This window comes from Neodiprion virginianus, chromosome 4 (genome assembly GCF_021901495.1).
Source record: "Neodiprion virginianus isolate iyNeoVirg1 chromosome 4, iyNeoVirg1.1, whole genome shotgun sequence".
NCBI lineage: Eukaryota > Metazoa > Arthropoda > Insecta > Hymenoptera > Diprionidae > Neodiprion > Neodiprion virginianus.
The window spans coordinates 641,112-661,621 of record NC_060880.1 but is presented as its reverse complement, the minus strand read 5'-3'; the positions used below and the strand labels follow the sequence as shown (position 1 = coordinate 661,621).

General features: G+C 42.3%; 1 protein-coding gene across 3 annotated transcripts in view; it reads left to right on the top strand.

Annotated features, from left to right (window-relative positions):
- Nucleotides 1-12,950, top strand: part of LOC124302376 (uncharacterized) — a 122,783-nt gene extending 109,833 nt beyond the window's left edge. For 2 of the 3 annotated variants that reach the window (XM_046758503.1, XM_046758501.1), the window contains 10 exons: nucleotides 597-758; nucleotides 2,378-2,434; nucleotides 4,539-4,605; nucleotides 5,231-5,426; nucleotides 6,026-6,257; nucleotides 7,177-7,275; nucleotides 8,135-8,473; nucleotides 8,857-9,069; nucleotides 9,159-9,309; nucleotides 9,676-12,950. In XM_046758503.1, coding sequence (XP_046614459.1) covers nucleotides 597-758; nucleotides 2,378-2,434; nucleotides 4,539-4,605; nucleotides 5,231-5,426; nucleotides 6,026-6,257; nucleotides 7,177-7,275; nucleotides 8,135-8,473; nucleotides 8,857-9,069; nucleotides 9,159-9,309; nucleotides 9,676-10,442 — 2,283 coding nt within the window. In that variant the 3' untranslated portion in view covers nucleotides 10,443-12,950. The remainder of the gene's footprint in view (nucleotides 1-596; nucleotides 759-2,377; nucleotides 2,435-4,538; nucleotides 4,606-5,230; nucleotides 5,427-6,025; nucleotides 6,258-7,176; nucleotides 7,276-8,134; nucleotides 8,474-8,856; nucleotides 9,070-9,158; nucleotides 9,310-9,675) is intronic. The other variant, XM_046758502.1, reaches the window with a different exon arrangement.
- Nucleotides 12,951-20,510: the final 7,560 nt, after the last annotated feature.

The window sequence follows — 20,510 nt, the reverse complement described above, 5'->3', positions numbered from 1 at the left end:
TTGGATAAATCGAGTTGTAGGCGGAGAAGCGAGGCGAAGAAGAACGGGGATAAAGTGATCCGGCAGTAAGGAGAAGCTGTCCCAGGTGGCCAGTTAGCTGCTTAGCCCTTAAAAATATATGTTACTACCACTGCGCCCGCCCCTCCCTCGCCCCTTCTCGACCCATCTCTGAATCTATACCACCGCACTTGGCAATTTATCTATCTGTACCTCCCCGGTCTTATCTCCCGGCCAAGTTTATTGTGATTTACACCCAGCGCCGAAGAATTGATCGCTCGTGTCGAGTCACCGGAATGGATTTGGCCAACGACTTTGCAAGGGATTCAAATTTAGCTACGTGTAATTGTGCAAATTCAACGAGGAAATTTGACAAATTCATACACGTCGATCATCCTCGCCGGGATTCTCTCGTCTGCCTGAATCCTGACTGATAGCGAGATTGGCGAGCAAGCGGTTTGATCCAAAGCGCAGAAATAGTCTGACGTTTAATTGAATCTCTCCTACCCTGTCGTGTCCGCAGGGTGAATATTTGATAATCGTGTCTGTGCTCGGTTAGTTCCGAAAGGCAATTCTTACTCTTTGCTTATTGGTTCAAGGTCGATACACCGGACAGTGTTTTGCAAAGTGGACTTGGACTAGGACCGGAAATGGGACATACGATTCTCCGGTCGATGGTCGACCCCAGAGACTACGACCGGCTGAGGTATCTCCAGATGAACGGCGGTCAGCCGAACAGTTTCGAAGAAACAATTCACAGGGTGAGTTTCGTGCTTATGGTCATTAAACGCTATCCGCATTGAATACATCTATGTGCAGTTTTATACTTCCATCACGGCATCTACATTCTACGTAAAAATATATCATACATATGTATTTGCGGAGACGAATTTTAGACGGTGAATTTCAACCCTATAACTTTGACGCACGCGTACAGGTGTATATATACATAAATATGTACCTATAACATACAGGTATATACCATAAGTCACAGACTTCACAGTCGTTTTCTTTTTCTTCGTTCGTGTTTTTTTCTTTTTTTTTCCCTCTACTCTTTCCTTTCGTTCACCCCTCCGTCTCTAAACTTTGAGCCTAATCTAACCCCAAGGGAAAAAGAGTAATTCACTGAGTCCAACTCGGCAGTGAAAGCATCAATCACTGTACCTACTTTTATAGAAGTTGGATGTTCAGCGGATTTACTCCATTTCGTACCACACTTAATTTTTTTTACTTCCGTTTTTTACTTTCCCTATTTTTTTCTTTCCCTCTCTCTCTCTCTCTCTCTCTCTCTCTCTCTCTAGATCTCGTCGTTTCAATTTTCTTCCCACTTGCAATGTTTCACGAGAGAAATTATCGTTGCGCTTGCATTCTCAGTATTCCTCTTGTTAATTATTTTGTTTGTGCTTTTATCACATAATTCTAACAAAAACTCCAAATGACGAAAACAGTTTTGCGATCGAAGCTCCGATGAAATAATAATTCCTCAACTTATTTTTCATAAAAGTGCAAAGATACATCTGCTCGATGTTTCATGTGTAACCCATTCGGATCCACACCACCTGCTGAATCGTACTCGGTGCTTATTATACTTTTTTTTTGTACTCCCCACCTTTATTCCCATTCTTATAAATAGCATTTCGAATCTTAAACAAATACGCCATATATCTATATAGCAGGCACGGCATACAATCGCGGTAAATATACACAACCTGTTCATTGAATTTTATACCTTTATCCAATTTAATTTTATGTGTTCACCCCTCCTCTCCTGGCCTCTCGCGTTACCACTGACCCCATTTCAACGCGGCCTCTCCTTCTTTTTCGCGACCGGAGCTTTTCGAGTTTTTCGTCGCTTGACCCTTCATCACGTTACATAATGCCTCCCCCCCACCCCCTCCTTTCACCGCCCTGCGTCAACCCACTTTTTACGATTACCATAAATTTTCCTTTTACTTTTCGCACCGCTATACTTCTAGGCACCTCTCGCTTTCCATTCAGCTCTCACGCCCCTCCGCTTTCTGCACCGATATTATATTCCCACACCGTCATTCTCTCGTCCATTCTTCCTACTCTGTAAACACGTTTCTCGCTCCTGCAGCTTGCACGCAGATAAGCCAAGTTACAAATTGAATTAACTTCTTACCCGTGCACCTTTTTGTACCCCTTTCATCCCTTCCTCTCCTCTTTCCAATTATGTCCTACGCCTCCTACGGCAATGAGTAATCATTATTGATCTTAGACACGTTGCATTGCTGGATCACTACGGTTTAAATGTTAATTGTTAAGAAATGAAATCTTATTATTGTGAAAATCGAATTTATCGATATAAATATACTATACAGCTCTGATAAAATTAATCTTTTGATTTTTCATACTTCAGCTCAAGGTCCAGGAGGCGCTGAGGAAAAAGGAGAAATTTCACAAGGAGCATGAAGAAGTGAGTTCAATATCTTTGCTCTTCTATGCATCTCTCAATTCATTTACTATTTAGTTAATACAAATCGTACTTCTTTCTTCATGCTGAATGATAATTTATGCAATAAGTCTAGAGGACGTGATCCTCGTGTGACGCCGTCCCAGCTTCTTTTCCAATCCCTTATCGCCGATCAGCTCGTTCTGCATAATACGAAGCAAGGCGAAGCGAAGCTCCAAAATTTGCTTCGCGTATGTTAATTTTGTTTCAAAAGAAAAATATCTCATCAAGCCGATCACACTGGCAGCTGTCTGCCTCGCGTAATATACTCGGGATATTCTTTCTGCGACAGTAGAAATAGGAAACGGTCAAGAAAATTACTCAGCCTGTAAATTCAAGAGCTTGATACCATCAAATAGACAGAATTCATCAGGAATTTATATACACATTTTTGTCGTGGAATTATACAATACTGGCGCATACGAACCTGTATAATATACCAGAGGATTTAATAATATTGGACAAATCCAATCCTCAGATTAGCGCACAGTTGATTGATTGTTTTTACTGTATTACATTCTTTCCGATAAATTGTCTGATCGAGTTTTTTTTTTAGGGATGTATCGGTCGCTATTGCATGTAGAAAAAACAATTAACCGACCGCTTTATTTTTGTTGTTTATAATCTCGGTTCTCATTTCTCGGTTACAATTGCTAGCGGCACAGCTTTCCGTATTGAGCTTTCGAACACCGCATCCACGTACGTTGCGAGCATACCCATATACCCAGAATTTTCAATAGAATATAACGCACAGTGGTATAGATTTCAGTCGCTTTTATCCACTACAACTTTTTCGATACTTTAGACCTATTATTGTTATTATTATTTTTATTTTTTTTCAAGTTACAAATCCTTTTATCGGTTTTACAATCTGTGCATGTAGATACACGGAAATACGTTCATCACGATTTAGTCATTTTTTTTGGTACAATATCTGTACCAGAAATATTCTGTCTAAAATTGCCGGAAATCGTGTCTAGTAGAGCGTTACGCGTTCCAAAAAGCGAAAGGAAAAATATCATCCGGCTATAATCCATACGGAGGAAATTTAATCTGTGCCCCAAATGTTTCAGGGATGAAAGATTTTCATCACTATTTATTCGTTGTTTTCTGTTATTTTACTTCGCGCGACGCTTGCGACTCGGATTAGAAAGTTTGACACCCTTCATCCGGGAAGCTGATGGCCCTAACGGATAATCCAGGATCATCTCTTGCCCTTCATGCTCCGACGGTGTTAAGTCTTGACCGGTACTCCGACCGTCTTGATCTTAACGTCGAGAATTTCGCAAGAGATTGCAGCTCCGTTCGTCGATGATGAGAAAAAGAGAACGAATGTCGTGCTTTCGTCTCTCGTCTCTTGATACCCAATATTTTTCTTTCTTTTTTTTTACTTCTCTTCTTCGCCCGGAAGTCACCCGCGTGCGAGTTCATATTCATAAATAAATATCCTGTTCGGGCCTTGGAAGAAAAAAAACGTAACTGTATTAAACAACTTTCCTCTCTAGTCGGCGGGAGAGTCACGAGCTCAGCTGCCCTTTGAGCTAAGGCCACAGACAGGCAATATGGAAATAAAGGCTGCTATTCCCTGTAAAAGTTTTAGTGTCACCTCCGCCACAGGTTTACGATTCCCTCGGGTGACGGAGCGAGGAAGAGCCGCTCTTCCTTCCTTCCTTTACCTCTTCACCCACCTTCGCGTGATGACCTCGCAACCCTCGTTCGTGCAACGACCCTGGAGTAACGGAAGCCTGAGGCGGCGATTTTCCTGCATTCTTCCGCCGCTCACTTATTTACTCCCCTTCCTTTTTCTTTTATTCCATTTCGAAATATCGGAATATCCAGATCGGACGACTTATCTAATACAGCTGATATCTCACTTATTCCCGATAGCTTCTATCGTTTCAATCGACTCGACCGTCGAAACAACGGGCGTTGCTCCCCGATTCAAATGATCTGTAATTACTCTGACAAATGTTTGAACTTCTTGTCTTAAAAACACGACATTTCAAAGTTGAGTAACAACGCTGGAACGACCCAAGCGTCAAATAACGGCTGGGCTGGTTTATTTCAGATACTGAGGGACATCCGGCAAGGTTTAATGCAGCTAGGACGGGATGGACGAGGTCAGCTCCCAGGAGGTTGGTATAGTCATGTACACAGTCTTACAGGCGTATGTATACATATATACAATATATACCACGTATGTATCCGCGTTGAGTCTGCCCTTCAGTTCTCATCGGTGAAACTGTACAAACCCATGTAGTATATGGGTATGCGGTATAAATGTAAGTGTACAACGTCGAATAAAATGTACCGATGGAAGCAGAGGTTTGTTAACTCGGAAATAGAACTCCGATTTTTCCACCCCCTATTTACTATTTCATCCCTTTTCTGTTTCGCTCGCGCGGAAAAACGTCTGGCTCTGTATTGTTAACGAATCGATTCCCTTGTTTCTTAATCCCTCCTCCCCCCTCTCTCCACTTTCCATCCTTGGATTTAAATTCACCAATCGAGAATCCGCCTCGCGGTACCTCAGCTGAAACGTCAACAATTTTGCCCAGGCTTACGGGTATAAAAAGCGTATCCCCTAACGTCTTGGTCAAACACTCTGAAAACATCTTTGGAGGCAGAGAGAACTTAGGGTGTGGAAAATGGAGAAGAATCCGTAATACATTTCCACCCGGTACCAGCTGCTCTTGAAGTATGAAAAACTATTTCCCTCTCATCCCTCCGGGATTAACCGCGGGTATTTACCGCTTCCAGACGACACGTACATGTACGACGAGGACGCCAGATGTGGGGCGGCGGGGGCCGGGGGTCCAGGGCCAGTCCCGGGGGGGCCGGCCGGGCCCCCGGGGCATCACTGGTACGACGAACCGCCCTACGAGTCCGATCCGGAGGATTTCCTGATGGGGGCAACCGGGGGTCCAGTGCCGACGGCGACGATCCAGAACGGAAGGTGAGTGGAGAATGGAAAGATGAGGGGGACGTAGGGTCATTCACTTTTGAACTTTTTTTTTTCAAGCTGGTAATCGACAAATTTGTAACAATTGCTGAAAAAAAAAAATTATCGTAAAACCTGGAGGAGGTAGAAAAATATTTAGTGTTCGCCATCAATTATTGCTCGGAGAAATTTAGATAACAGTCTGTACTATAGAAAGTCGGGTATCGCATCACCTTAATGTTCCCATTTCGTTTTCAGTACTGATTTTTGTGAAAAATTATTAATTGGACCACGATACGATAAAAGTAAACTAATATATATATATATATACATGTATATATATATATATATATATATATATATATATATACATACAAGTCCGTAAGGTGTACACATTAAATTACGTAAAAAATATTACAATAATTGATAGCGAGCTCTAAATATTCTGCTACCTCCTTCAGGTTTTACGAAAAATTTTTTGCAGTATTAGTCATAAATTTTCTCGAACGGTACCTTAAAAAGAAACGTAAAAAAAAAGTAAACAAATTAACCACCGTAAGGGGGTCGCTTGGCTGCGTCGCTGTGTTAAACGCGGAACCAATGATTTTCCTCAGAGTCTGCTTCACGCTGAATCTTCGCCCTGAGAACAGGGGTGAGGGGGTTATCTCGCTACGTACCGCCGGGGACATCAGTCTCCCTCGGGACCGATCTCGGAAACCTCACGCGATGTCGACCATGCGGGGACTCATACTTCCTCAGGGGCACAACAACCCTCCGACAATCATACCCCTGACGCATTCGCGAGCCTCGAGAGAAAGCGGCGACTACGCCAGCAGTGACGTACAGGTCAGTCGATATCCAATCAAACTTCCCTCGGTCCATCTCCCGTAGCCTCGTATAACCTCCGTCGACCCCATCATCGCGTCGGTTTAGTGCTGCACCTATTCGCACATCGAACGCGAATTATTCCAAGAGAGAAACGGTTCTCGTTCCAACGACTTTCGAACACTGTTCCAATACAGTCGTGACGATCGCTGGTCCGAGTGATCGTTGTCGAGACGTCGGAAAGAGGCGGATCACCAGGACACCATGTGTCATTGGTTTCGGTAAAAGAGTCGGTCTAGGTCTCTGTACTCCTTTCCTTATCCTGGCAGAAAGTCCTGTTATAAATAACGAAAACTCTTGTGCAAACAATTTGTCGATCAGTTTCTTTCCTGCTCCGGCGAAATGAAATCGACTAGCCGACGGACGCTCGATATTTGTAACGAAATATGATCAAGTAACGTAAACCTCGTCGGTTGCTTGCAACGGATATTGAATTTGTTGAAGACTGGAAAAAAGGTTCGTTTGATTTTTGCCCTTTACGCCTTTTCTTGGTAAATGTCTTATCTGATGCTTAAACATTTTCACGTAACACATTAATATTAACATAATATTACAAACATAGCTTTTATACACACATTACACACATGGACAGACCTACATTATACATACATACATACAGTGGCGCACGTGCGGATCATACATTGCGTCTATCCTCATATACTTGCCTACAATGCAATCTTGAATCGTTGTCTCGTACTTCTATACGTACCTATAATTAACCCCCTGCCTAACTTTTATACTCTGAATATGTACATTGGCATCGCCGTCACTCACTCACACACGACGATTTATAATACCCTTTAATGCAACGCAGCTTTCCAACTGTCCGTCTACATTATATGTTCAATATTAGAAAAAATATTTCGGGTGTTAATTGTAGAGCCGCAGTAGCGGGGAGGAGGGAATTTCCCCGAGCCAAAGCAGCGACTACGAGGATCAAGAAGAGATCGAAAGTCAACATTTGGCCGCTGTTCACACAGTACGTGATTTCATTACAATTCTTCTCCAACAGTTGTTAAAACTTGATTGTTGATTGGCGTGTACGCGCAGTACCTACACCTTCATACCTACCCGCATACCGTAAATAAATAAATAAATGTACCGTATCAATGCACGCATGCGATATGTAGGTACCAAACCTAACCCTCCTACAACCTGCATCATACATATTCACACAGTGTTTTACACCGCTTGTTTGCTTCCCGTTTTTTATTATCGCCGTTGTATAATTTTCTGTTATTCTCCGTGTAAGCTGACGCACGTATTTCTTACACTTTCTCGTACTTTGTACGCATGGCAAAGTAGGCGCTTACTTCTCTGCATATTTTCTTTATCGATAACTTGATGCGGCGGGGTCTAACGACTCGCGGCCAAGTATGGACGATCGCTTAGCGTTCTTTCTTTCCTCTTTCCGCTGTTTTTATGCGTTCTTTTCTTTGGCACGACGATTATTCGTCTGGAAAGTAGGTATTGAACTATCGGAATATCGGTTTATTGTCGAGAGCCCCGCCGTTCGAATACCTTCGCTTATCTCATCGACGTTGACCATAAACGTTCACTACGGGCCTCTGCATCAGGATCAAAATCCTGCAAAAAGCAATACCTCGGGCATTGGATAATCGAGTCGAAAAATACGAGAGCTTTGAATTTCCTCTTGAATTAGTCGGTAAACTTGTCAGGTAATTTCGTCTCGCTCGCTGGCCAGGAACAACGTTCGATGGCCCTGACCCGAAACCGTGGCTTTCCGAAAATTCACCCATCCAGTCTCATAGTCACCCCACGGCAAAGGTTGTAAAGGGTTCCTCGGTTTCTTGACGAAATAACTATTGGAATTCCAGTCGGAGGCGAGTGCTCTTCTGGAAAGCGACGCTCGGGCCGGAATCGCTGGTCGAGCCAGGAACCTGAGGCACGACGTTCAACGCAAGATATCCCGGCTCCGCCAAGACAGAGCTTCGTCCGAAGCTTTTCCCTGCAGCGCGAGCAGCGTGGAAAGCCTTCCGAGTGGCAGCGGTTCCAGCACTCAGGCGTTGGTAAGAGCTGGCAGCAATCACAGCTCGATTTCCTGCGAGGAAAGGGAGACGGTCAGCCCTTCCTCGATCGGGCCCGTTCTTTGCAGGGCCCGAGCCCTCGTCGACTACACGCCGAGTCCCTACGACAAGGATGCCCTCAAGTTCAAGGTCGGTAGCTCGCGAAGCGCGCGTACAAACTAATATTTTTCTTATTCCTTTGATCAACGACCGGATAATACCTTATATTAACCAAATCTTTTTTGTTTTTATTTGGAATTATCCGATCCAAATATATCTTGCTCACCAAAAGACGCCTTTTTTTAAAGGTGCTCCCATATATCGGCTATGGCAGTGTTGAAAATCATTATTTCTACAAATAAAAAATATTCGAATAAAGTTCAATGCTCCGCCAACATGTAAAAAAAATGTAAATCAACAAATTGAAACGTCTCTTCGCGAAAAATCCTTTAAAAATTTCTTGTTTTTGGCCTCCCTGATTGGGTGTAACCCCTCAACCCTCGCGATCTCTCTTTTCATGCCGCCCCGTGAAGAAGGGGGACGTTATCGACGTCGTTCAGATGAACACCAGCGGTTTGTGGCGGGGCGTCGCTCACAATCGCCTTGGACACTTCAAGTTCATAAACGTCGAAATCCTGAACGAGAGGGTACAGCGGCGCGGTGAACCTGAACGGGGAAAATGGGGTCACAGGTACAGGCAGAAGCCCGGATCCGTCGAGGAGCTGCTCCAGAGAATGAATCTTCAGGTAATAGATAATTCCACCAAGTTTCCGACGCTCGACGAGCCTTCATCCGTCAGTTTCTCACAATCTCCGTTTCGTCCTCTAACCTCCAGGAACACATTTCCGTATTTGTCCTCAACGGCTACGAGGACTTGGAGCTCTTCAGGGAACTCGAACCGGCGGACCTCGATTACCTCGGTATCCAGCAGCCGGAGCACCGGGCGAAGATTCTGACGGCGGTCCAACTGCTCCACGATCTTCACTGTGAGTATTGAATTTCGGAGGTAAAAGAGACTGTCCGAAGAATTTTTCGAGGCAAAATCGTCTCTACCCTGTTGAAATTGAAAATTGGGACATTTCGTACAATTTTGTAAATATCCATAGTTTCAGGTACAAACTTGTAGATTTTCATAAAAATTTGTCTTTTTTCGTTAAAAAAAATCTCCAATATACTAAAATTTCCAACGGTAATTAACAATTCTCTACGAAAAACTACGCATATTTACAATTTTGGAAGAAATAATACGAAATGTTCGAATTTCAGTTGAAATTCGTAGTGTTAGAAATTTCCACCAGGGTGCACCGTACAGTCGTAATAACGCGATGTCGCTTTTGCGCTTCATTTTCAAGCCGGAAGCGAAGGGGACCTGGCGTCCAGTTCCGAAGGGGACGACATGACCCGACTGGCGTTAAGCTCGGGTCAGACTTCCGGACACTGTTCGCCGTTCAGCCGTCGACAGTTCCCGCGGGATTCCGGCTGCTACGACGCCCACAAGAACTCGAATCGTCGAGGGACGTCGGAGAGTCCCGAGAGCAAGAAGCTCTCCCGTGAGAACAATCTCGACCTGAACGCCGGGCCGCAGGTCAAGGGCGGCGATATCGCGGGGGGCATAATCGAAGCGAAGAGCGACAACTTCCTGCCCAACATCCCCGTCTCGGGGAGCAACCCCGGGGGGGCCGGAGTGGGGGGCGCTCACGGTCAGTTCGAGCGGCCGGTTCTGAGGGGCGGCAACGTCAGGTTCGTCGCGAAGCGTGCCAACTGCCCCCCGAACTTCGCCGATCCCAGCGTCGTGATCGAGGACTCGTGCGAGGGCAGCCACAAGCTGAGCATGGTCAAGTACGTGGTGGGGGGAAGCTCGGACCTCGGACTCGGATGCGAGAGCGGAAACGCATCGGCAAGCCTCGGGCAGCGTGGCTGCTTGAGCGAAAAGTCGAGCGACTCGGGGGTCAGTTCGTCCAGCTTGAGCTCGGCGCCGCCCCCCAGGGACAAGGCCCTAGCCGCCACGGCGGTCACCGAATCCCCGACGAAGACCTTCAGCAACTTCAACCGCGGCTCGCCGACCTCCCAAGGATCCGCCGGCAAGAGTCAGCACGGCGAGACACCCGGGTACCGGTGAACTCCTCGTTCACTCGCCAGTTACTTACATGCCTCTTATATTTTCCTAATTCTCGCTCAAGGTAAGTCTACCGGTTATTCATCCTGTCCCAATTATTGACCGTTTTCTTTTTTTATTTGCCATATCTGTTTCATCCTTAGTTGTAAAATTACAAAAAAATAACATTACACCGTCTAACCCTCTAGAAATTGGTCCCGTGGATTTATAATTTTGGAAAATAAAAGAGTCAATTATTGGGGCTAAATTGTGTCAATAACTGGTACACTTGTCTTACTTACGTTTTCACTGCCGCCAGGCAGGCCTGAAAATTCGTTCGAGGTAGCGTCGACTCGATCTGTTTATAGAGGTAGAAGCAATCTTTTTCAATTGAATTGGATTTTTGATTCCAAGCGAGCTAATTCGTATCTTCTGATGCATACGTCAACCAAATACCGGGTAGAAAATTAAAGCGGTAAATATTTGAAAGAATTTAAACGACGAACCGGAGGACAGAGAATGATTTTGAAGGAGAGCTCCCAATTAGTATTTACCTGCCGATCTTTGTTGTTGGCCAATCACTCCTTTCAGCTTATTACAAGCACGGCCAGTTCGAGTATTTTTATTCGAAGACCCACATCGACGCGTTTCATCATCCGCCTCGTCAAGAATCTGGCCGCGAGTTAATTCCAATTAAATCTGACCATTATCTCTAACCGGTAATAACTGCAGCTGTGCGTGCGTAAATTGGATGGCTCCTCTATCACTGTTGCCGGTTTCACTGGTTCAATCGAGATTGGTTCGGCTTTCGGTATCGGTATTTCCACTGCTTCGTTGCGAACGGAGCGTGAGAGAGGGAGAGAGAACGAAGAAAAAAAGTAAACGGAAACTCGGGCGGAAGAGAGAAACAACGTAAAAAAAATTTCTGATAAAAAATCGGAACAATTTTGAGCGAGGTCTCAGTCTTTAATAGTAGTTGTACGTGGTATAATCAACGACCGACAATCCCCCATCAAAATATGAAATTACATATAATAAGTGATGTACCTTAGATACTCTGTTCGTTAAAACTACGACTACGTAGGTATATTGACGATCTATCGCGAATTCGCGATTTTAGTAAATGTATATATATATATACTTTAATGTATTATTAATACTGATGATGACGATGATTGCACGCTGATGATGATCGAAGAAGGGTATTTTGGAGCTTCAAAAGATTAACAAGGTTGAATTCAAATGACCTAAGAACTGCGATATTTCGCTGTAAATATTGTATAATTTTTAATATCAATTTGGAAAATGTTTTGTATTAAGAAAAAAAAAAAAAAACATGTATGCACGTACGTATGTACATACATGCATACATTACATACATAATACCCTTGCCAAAACTTAATACGAGATAATTACATACTTACCAAGCGACGAATGATAATATGAATAACGATAATAACCGTAATCACGTTGGATCCCCTGTATATCTTTGTATAGTGTAAATGATAGATAAATATCACATTTGTAGAGAGAGAATGAGAGTTAGAAAGTTGAAGAGAGGACTCGGAATGGTGTGTTAATCACAGATATATGATGTATACCTACAATATGTACTTGAATCATACAAAGGTATACGACACTGTCCTAACTCTCTCCCTCTGTGCTTGTGCGCGCATGTGTAAATTATTGTTAAAAACTTATCTTCCGTTTCCTTATCATCGTTATTAGTATTTTGCGTTTATCATTCTTCATAGACGAGCGCGTGGATCTGAAAATCCCGTGCTATTAAACTGAAAATCAATGAACACACTTTACGTAGAAATAAATATAAGAAATAAAGTAAGCTGCATGCTCATCCCAATTCTATTCGCAATCTTTCGTAGAAATTATCATCATTATGCTTTTTAACTGTGGCAACATTGAATTTAAATTGTAAATGAATTACTTTTTCTTCTTCTTCTTTTTTTTTTACCTATTTTAAACCTCATTTCCGTGTACAATTTGTCGATTTCTTCCGTCGATAAATTACACACACATATATATATATTTTTATTTTTTTAAAATTTTTTTCTAGGTTGAAATAACGGGAACTGGTATGATTAGCGAATCATCATTTTCAAAACCATTGCCTATTTTAACACTGCCAGAAGTTTTTCAAAGGAACCTTTCACATATGTAGGAAGTCCGATAGGTAGAACAGAGCGTTATTGGTGAAATTACACCTGCTGTACGGCAATTGTTTTCACAATTGATTAAAGTCCAACTTTACGTCCCGAACGTTTTGCTAAACGTATTATAAATGTACAGAACACGCGTTACCGTGACATTAATCTTTTTTCAGCATCGCAATTACATTTTACATAATATTATACGCACGCAGGTTTAGCAATAATTCCACGTCGGATCTCGGTGGTACGCGAAATCGGTGAAAAACACTTTTTCGCAGAAAAAAACAAACAAACAAAAAAATTAACAAACAACAGAAAATAAAACAAGCAAACATATTCAATACAGATTATAATAAGTGAAAAAGTGAATAAATAATGTGTCAACGATTTCAAATGATAAACAAAAACGAGTGGAAATTAAAACAAAGTTACGAAACCGTTGCACCACCTACGAGGGGTGCGAACAGGAAAGCGATCGGTGAAGCGAGTAAATCATATTCACCCGTTGAATTACGAAAATATACATATACACGCGTACGCATACCGTGTGTAATGGAAAACTTTTATTCATGCCTGCAACGCGGATCTGCATGTACATATGTACATACATATCTACTCGTATACATATACGTATATATGATATAGAGGTATAAGGACTCGCAACACAGTCACTGTAGATTATTATCCGTTCCGTCAAGTTATTACATATACAGACATATATAGCTTATGTAGAATTAAACGTGCGAGAGAAAGAGTGGAATCGGAATGAAGTTAGAATGGATGAAATGGTAACGAACATAACAAGTTTAGAAAAATTATATTACTAATAATAGACACAACAGTGATTTTTATCAGCTCTCGGCGTTAAGTGTAAATTTCATTTGTGTGGGTTAAATCAATTGATATGACATACATGTATAAGATTTGATTACATTTTGTTACCTTTACGTTTAATTTTTCTTCAACTAATGTTTGTCTCTTTGTTTTCCGACATCCTTTACTCACCAAATAAATTACCCAGCTGAACGTCAGCTGAAAAAAGAAAAAAAAAGAAAACAACAACAATTAAACTTTAAGTGAATATAGAAAGTGTTCTTCCTCTTCGAGCACAATTGTAAGAGTGTCTGTAAGTGTGTTTACATTTTGGTAACTTACTCTTCTTGGTGCGAAGCTCGTAAGACAGTCAATGACCGTCTGATATTAAATTGCGGATCGTATATTATTGAAATGCGGATATGCATCATCAATATTAATATTAATCTCGAGGTAATTTTTCATTTTGTGAAAAGTATATATAATTTGAAAAACTGGTAAATTCGAAAAATTAACGACGGAGCCAGGAATCGAACCTGGTATCTAGCGATGCTTTACCGGAGCCTTACTCCACTAGACCACCTAGCCGCCCTAAGAGTAGGGCGGCTAGGTGGTCTAGTGGAGTAAGGCTCCGGTAAAGCATCGCTAGATACCAGGTTCGATTCCTGGCTCCGTCGTTAATTTTTCGAATTTACCAGTTTTTCAAATTATATATACTTTTCACAAAATTAAACTTTAAGGTAACAAAATATAATTCAATTATGATTAGTGACGAAATTCTAATAGAATTAAAGTGAAACGAGAGAATAATGAGAATCTATTCCTAAAAAGAGGCTGCAAGTCTGTTCTGAATTATCACATATATGATATTATATTGCAGATAAATAATAATTATTCGTAATATGATAAAATCGATATAATTGCCTGACACAAAAATTTCATTATACACGATACGATTAGTCATCTAGTCGATTAATGAGAGATAACAACAACAACAACAACAACAACAACAACAACAACAACAACAATAATAATAATAATAATAATATGCGTAATAATAATAATAGTAATAGTAATACTAATATTAATAATAATATTAATAAAAATATTAATAATGATATTAATAATAATGATATTAATAACAATAATAATAATAATAATAGTAATAATAGTAATAATAATAATTGTAAATAAGAGGTGACGAAGAAAAAGAAAAATCTAATAAAATAGAAACTAGCGACCCTCAATCCCAACAAATATCCCACTATTATTAACAAAAAATTTTATATATTGAAAGTAACCTTTCGTTCATTCATCAATGATTATTATTATTGTTATCTTTATTATAGGAAGGGGCGGTCCAGGGGATATGATACACATGTGTACATATATTATGATATACAGAAATATGATAATTTGTATGTATATACATTTACCACCGACTCTTCGCCGATTGGTTATTTTGTTTATTATTTCGACGATATAATTGTTTAATAATTTATTATTGACTGTGAATAGTATACAAATAAATGACGAGAAAGAGTGTGAATCGGGAAAATGAGACGATGATTCCCCGTCGCTTGGTACCCACGCGCAAGATCCCTCGTTCCCCCATTCTCGATCAATTTTTTCACCAGATTGGGAAACGAGTTTCGGAGCCGAGAAAGTTACAACGAAGGCGGAAGCAGCGCTGCTCGTTCGCCCGAGCGGAGCCCAGTCATTAGCCGGAAACTTCGTTACAACAAATGACATTTCGGTGTGCTTAATCCTAGCAAGTTTCCAACTGTGGTTAACCGTGGTCTTCCTTCCGACGCGACGGGGCGAGGGACGAGCATCCAGCCTTTATCCTTCATCCCGAACGGGTCCTCGAATCCCCGCGAAACCAGTGTCACGTTTCGCTAAGCTCCCCCACCGAGCAAACACTCTACGCCTAAACGCGGTGGAGAGAAAAGAGACGGAAGAAGGCTCGCCTCCCTTTCCTTTTTTTTCATGTACAGCAGAAGCTTCCGCTTACTTCACGACTCGTGTACACCCGGAACCCGAACGATTTTTCCGCCGTTGCGGTCTTTTGCACACAGGAATCCATTCGCAGAAGTTAGATAGGAACAGACGGATCGATTCGCCTGAATTATCGCGTGGATGAATGCCGCCCATGGACCCTGGATGGACGGACACTGCGTCAAAAAGGAATCGGTGGCGGGTCATCCGTTCGCCATTTACCGCGTGGAGGGATTCGCGGCAGGCCGCAAAGTCGCGTGACCCTAAATTCCAAATCTGATTATCCGGAATCCCAAAATCCCACCAACGCACGGCGACTCGTTGTTCAGCGAAACGTGACTGGACTACTTACGAGGCCACGCTTGCGCGTTTTTCAAATCCGGTTTTCGCACTTGCAGAGATTTCGGCTGCCGAAGACGATCAGCCCGGAAGACGGATCTTCTCCTTGTCAATTTCCGACGATTTTTCGTACCGTTTTTTGAAACGAAAACCAAGAAGGTGGCGGAAATTGTGTCGCTTTCTAGTCACACGGAACGACAGTGAAATGTATCGGCATACAAGAAAAGGAGGTACAAGGTAGGTAAGGTTTTGTGTCAATCCGTGAGTCTTGCAATGAAACTAAAGGTGTCGGTCTGTTTGCTTCATGCAGGCGAACGTTGCACGCGTGAATCACAAAGCAGGCTAATTAGTACCGCATGAAGTTTAATTCGTACTGATGCTTTAAAGTCGTTTTATTTCCCAGGGATTGCACGTATATAATTCACCTCCGCGCCGCGTCGACGAATTTTAATTAGAGATGAAATAACAGCCGTAATTAATCCCCCTGCACTTGAAATGGTACAAAATTATTATGACTGCACTCGCTGCTGATCGTAAATTAGTTATGCAGGAAAAAATATGGCTGGTTAGTAAAGCTATGTATTAAAAATTTGCAAAAAGAATTTTCCGGTCACTTCCGCGTCGGCTTCTGATTTATTACGATCAAACCGTACGGTGCAGCAAACTATGCCGCAAAGGTTAATCAATTATTGACAAATGTGTGTACTCTATGTTAATAACGAATTATGTTTGCAGTGTCAAGAGTGGCACGAACCGCAGCATACCGGTTCGATAATTTGGCAAACAACTGAGAGCAAACATTCGCAAAACACGAGGTGACCGAGTGGTCGAAAACTTTTCAAAGCCTTGGTGCAGAGTATCGCGCGGAAATTTCTCTCTCCGGCCAACGCACAGTGGGTATCTCATGTCTATAGATATTGGGGTAGTTAATTTTTTTACTTCTTTTTAGGGGTCACTCGTAAAATTTGTGTCAAATACTAAAAAAAAACGTTGCTGTAAAACCTGGAAGAGGTAGGGAAATATTTATAGGTCGCTACCAATTATAGTTATATTTTTTATTTATTTTTATGTGCACACCTTACGGACTCGTATGTATTAGTTTACACCAATCAACAGCAAACTGCGCCCAACAATCCTGCATTTGGCAGTTCTCGTCTTTTATCCGAACGGTTAATCATCTCGAAGAAATCTGAATAACAGTCTTTACTACCGTAATAGGAGTATCGCATCACCTTGATGCCCTCGTTTCGTTGTCAGTACTGATTTTTATGAACAATGATTAATTGGATCACGATACGAAAAAACAACCTAATACATACAATATAAGGCAGTAAGGTGCCGCATGAAACTAAATAAAAAATATTACAATAATTGGTAGCTACCTCTAAATATTTTCCTACCTCGTCCATGTTTTGCGTCAATTTTTTTTTTCAGTGTCCATCACAAATTTCTCGAGCGGCACTTTAAGTAAAAAAGAAAAGTTAAAAATGAACCACCCCAACAGATGTGCGTGTTAGGTGAGCCCAACTTGTCGTTTGCCGAAGAAGGCGGGATGCGCGAATATCCGTAGTGACGGACGGAAGCATGTTTGTGCAGTGGTAATTGGTTGTGCCGGGGGTCGCTCCGTCGGGTTTGCATTCGAGAGATGCAGAGAGGTGAGCTGATGTAATTGACTAACACAGCTGGGACTGCTTCTCTCCCACTCTCTATTCCTCTTGCCTAGGGAACCTGTCGCGTGGCAAATAAACTGTGACTACCTCTACGTCCCGCTGCATTTCCCAAGAGTGAAAGTTACGCGAGTAAGCAAGACATGTGTATAAAAGATGCTCCACTGTCATCACGGCTAGGTTGGACGAAAATTCGTAGAGTGCAATCGACTCCTTTTGGACGACGAAATTAATTCGAGAACTTCGAACGGCCTGAGGATTCTTGATAATTGCCTCCTACAGATCGCAGTGTGCTCGGGACACCTGCGGTGGATCAATTAACCGGGAACTCGAGACGGCTTACCGTCTAATTCTCCTAATAACCTAAGTAGTTCAACGACGGGCATTCGCCTTCGTACAGGGCAGACACTTGGCAGCCGTGGCTGGTGTTCCCCTGCGCTAATCCTTTTTCGATAGTTCACCAAGCACTGGCTTACCCAAACAACCTCGTTGTTCTGGGAATTAAAATAGTGCAATTAGCACGAGAAGCTGGTCGGTACTCCAACAGCGTGTTAGAGCTACTTTTTAAAGGGTGGTGGGGGAGAGAGGACAGCTTGGACGGTCTAAAATCATAGCTATTTTTAGGATTTATTTTTTAAAGAAACTGAAAATACTTGGAGCAATTTCAGTTTGAGGGGTTTATTTCTTATAGTTCCAACTTGTAACAAATGGAAAAACTTTTTGGAGTCAAAAACACCTTTTCGAATTAGAGTTCTTCCAATTATATAAAAGTTTTAATCAACAAAAAGTTTCATTTGTCGATCGACAAATTGTTAAAGAAATGTGTATAAAAAAATGTTGGGATTAAAATTCAAAAATCTAGCCACGAACTCGAATCGATAAACAAGTTTTAAAGATTGTGTCAAAACTTCAAGTTGAACGGATAAAAATTGACCGAGGAATTCCCTGCTTGTAAGCGCCATGCCGTCATTTTGTTATTAATTTGAATGCGAAAATTCTAAAATATTATTGAAACTATAAATAATAAAGTCCTCAAATTCAAATTGATCCAAGTATTTTCATTTTCTTTAAAAAACACTCCTAAAAATAGGTATGATCTTAGACCGTCCACGGTTTACCCCCCTCCTTAATTCTTTATTCCACTCAACGCAACGCGAACCCATAGATTTTTTCTTATTCTGCAGGCAAGCTTTGTTGAAAGTTTGAATTTCGCATCGACTCGAGAGTTGAACTCGAGCTCCGTGAATAATGAGGCGCGGGGTGTCATTTTTATCGCGAACTTCATTCTCAGACCTGACAAATAGGCGACATCTGAAAGGATTATAGTATTTCATGAAGCCCGCTGGACTACCGCAGCTGAAAACGACCCACGGCGAAGGACGAAGAGGAAGTACTGAATGGGTAAAACTGAGAGACTCGGCAGGAATCGCAGGGCTTACGTGTGATAAAGCACGCCTTTAATATCCGCCAATTGAATTCTCTTGATAAAACGAACCTATTTGTAACTGGATTCTGAACGGCCAACTTTCCGCCGAGATATATAAAAGTGCCCGAGGATTTGTCAAACTAATCGATCCCCGAGTTGGCGAGGCTGCAAAGCTGGATCACGTAGCTCAGTGTTCCGTTTGGAATTACCCGCTTCGCCAGGAATGATAAGTTTCATATGAAACCGGCTGGCAATTGATGATCGCAGCTTCGTGTCTTCTCCGTGATACGTTGGAGCAATGCATGCTTAACCATGTAAGTTGGCAAACTGGTAACAATGTCAGAGTTCGTAAAAGACGTGTTGTAAACGGATTGCTGTTTCAAGGTACAAAATGAACGCATTCATTTTCAAATATATTTATTCATGTATTGTTATTTTACAGGTATGCGTCGTGTCTTAGCCCTAGGGTCTCTAATGCAACGGTTGACAACATGAACTCTCGAAGCCATTGTGGAAAGCAAGGAGTCGTCACCCCACTGTTTTATTCGCAACATTTTTAATTGTACGTCGAAGTGGTCGGAGGAGGTTATTACCGTTGAGTACCTGCGTCGTGGAGATCCTTTCGTCTCGGTAACGTCGAGTGGCTGTCTGGAGACAAGTTGGGAGCTGGAGGCTCGGTGCGGTCGTTATTACGCGTCTGAAACTCTCAAATCGTTAGTCCGTTCTCCTCTTCCCGGGGACTTGACGCTAAGTGTAAAAAGAACCAACCGGATGTTGTTGCATCCAGAGAAACGGCAATATGCGGACGAAGGTAATTAAAGCGATGAAATTAGTGAAAAGGAAATGTCGCGACGAATATGGAAATATTGAAAAAAATTGCCGGCTCAAAATTTCGATATAGAATGCGATCTAAAACCCGGCGAAGAAGATCGATGCCGACCCAGAGTCGTCCTGCGACTCCTTGGCGAACGATGCAAAATTAATGTGACCCGGTGACCCGGTTGTCCGAACAGCACCGAGAGATTCGCCATAATTTCTACATGAGTTAATAGGTGCTTCAGAAGGTGTAGAACGGATTGCGCCTCGCACTTCAGACCGCGATAACCTCTCGACTCACCGAAGAGGAGTACCTACTGCAGGATCAACTTCAACTAAGCAAGCGAATTGGCATAGCTGCAACTCAATTGACCGCACAGATAAAGATTGTTCCTGAGGCTTTGTGCGCGTTAATACATATATTTGAAGGCCTTGAGCGTGGCGATCCTTGAATTCAGTGGCGTAATTTCTGCTTGAAACTTACACGGTACCTTGCGAGGAGGAAAGATTTTTGTTTTCTAATCAACGCACGCGATATTTGAGTGACTCTACAGCGGTAATGCCAGGAAGATAACCGGCTACTCGTCAAGGCTCTTGGGCGTGTATTTTGACGAACGCTAACGCGGTGACAGAGCGATTTCAATGTGACATGCATTAGTTGAATCCAAGTTTCATGAGCATGAGGAACTTCGGTTTGGGCGAGTAATGGGCAGAGGGAAGAAGGAATTGAAGAATCGGAAAAAATGAAGGCTCGTCAGCGAAGCGTTGAAGGCGAGACAACCTCCATTACTCCGCCATTGACGTGCCTTCTCCACTTTCAACGGAAAACTCTAAATCGTTTGAGCCGCTGACGAATGCCCTACCT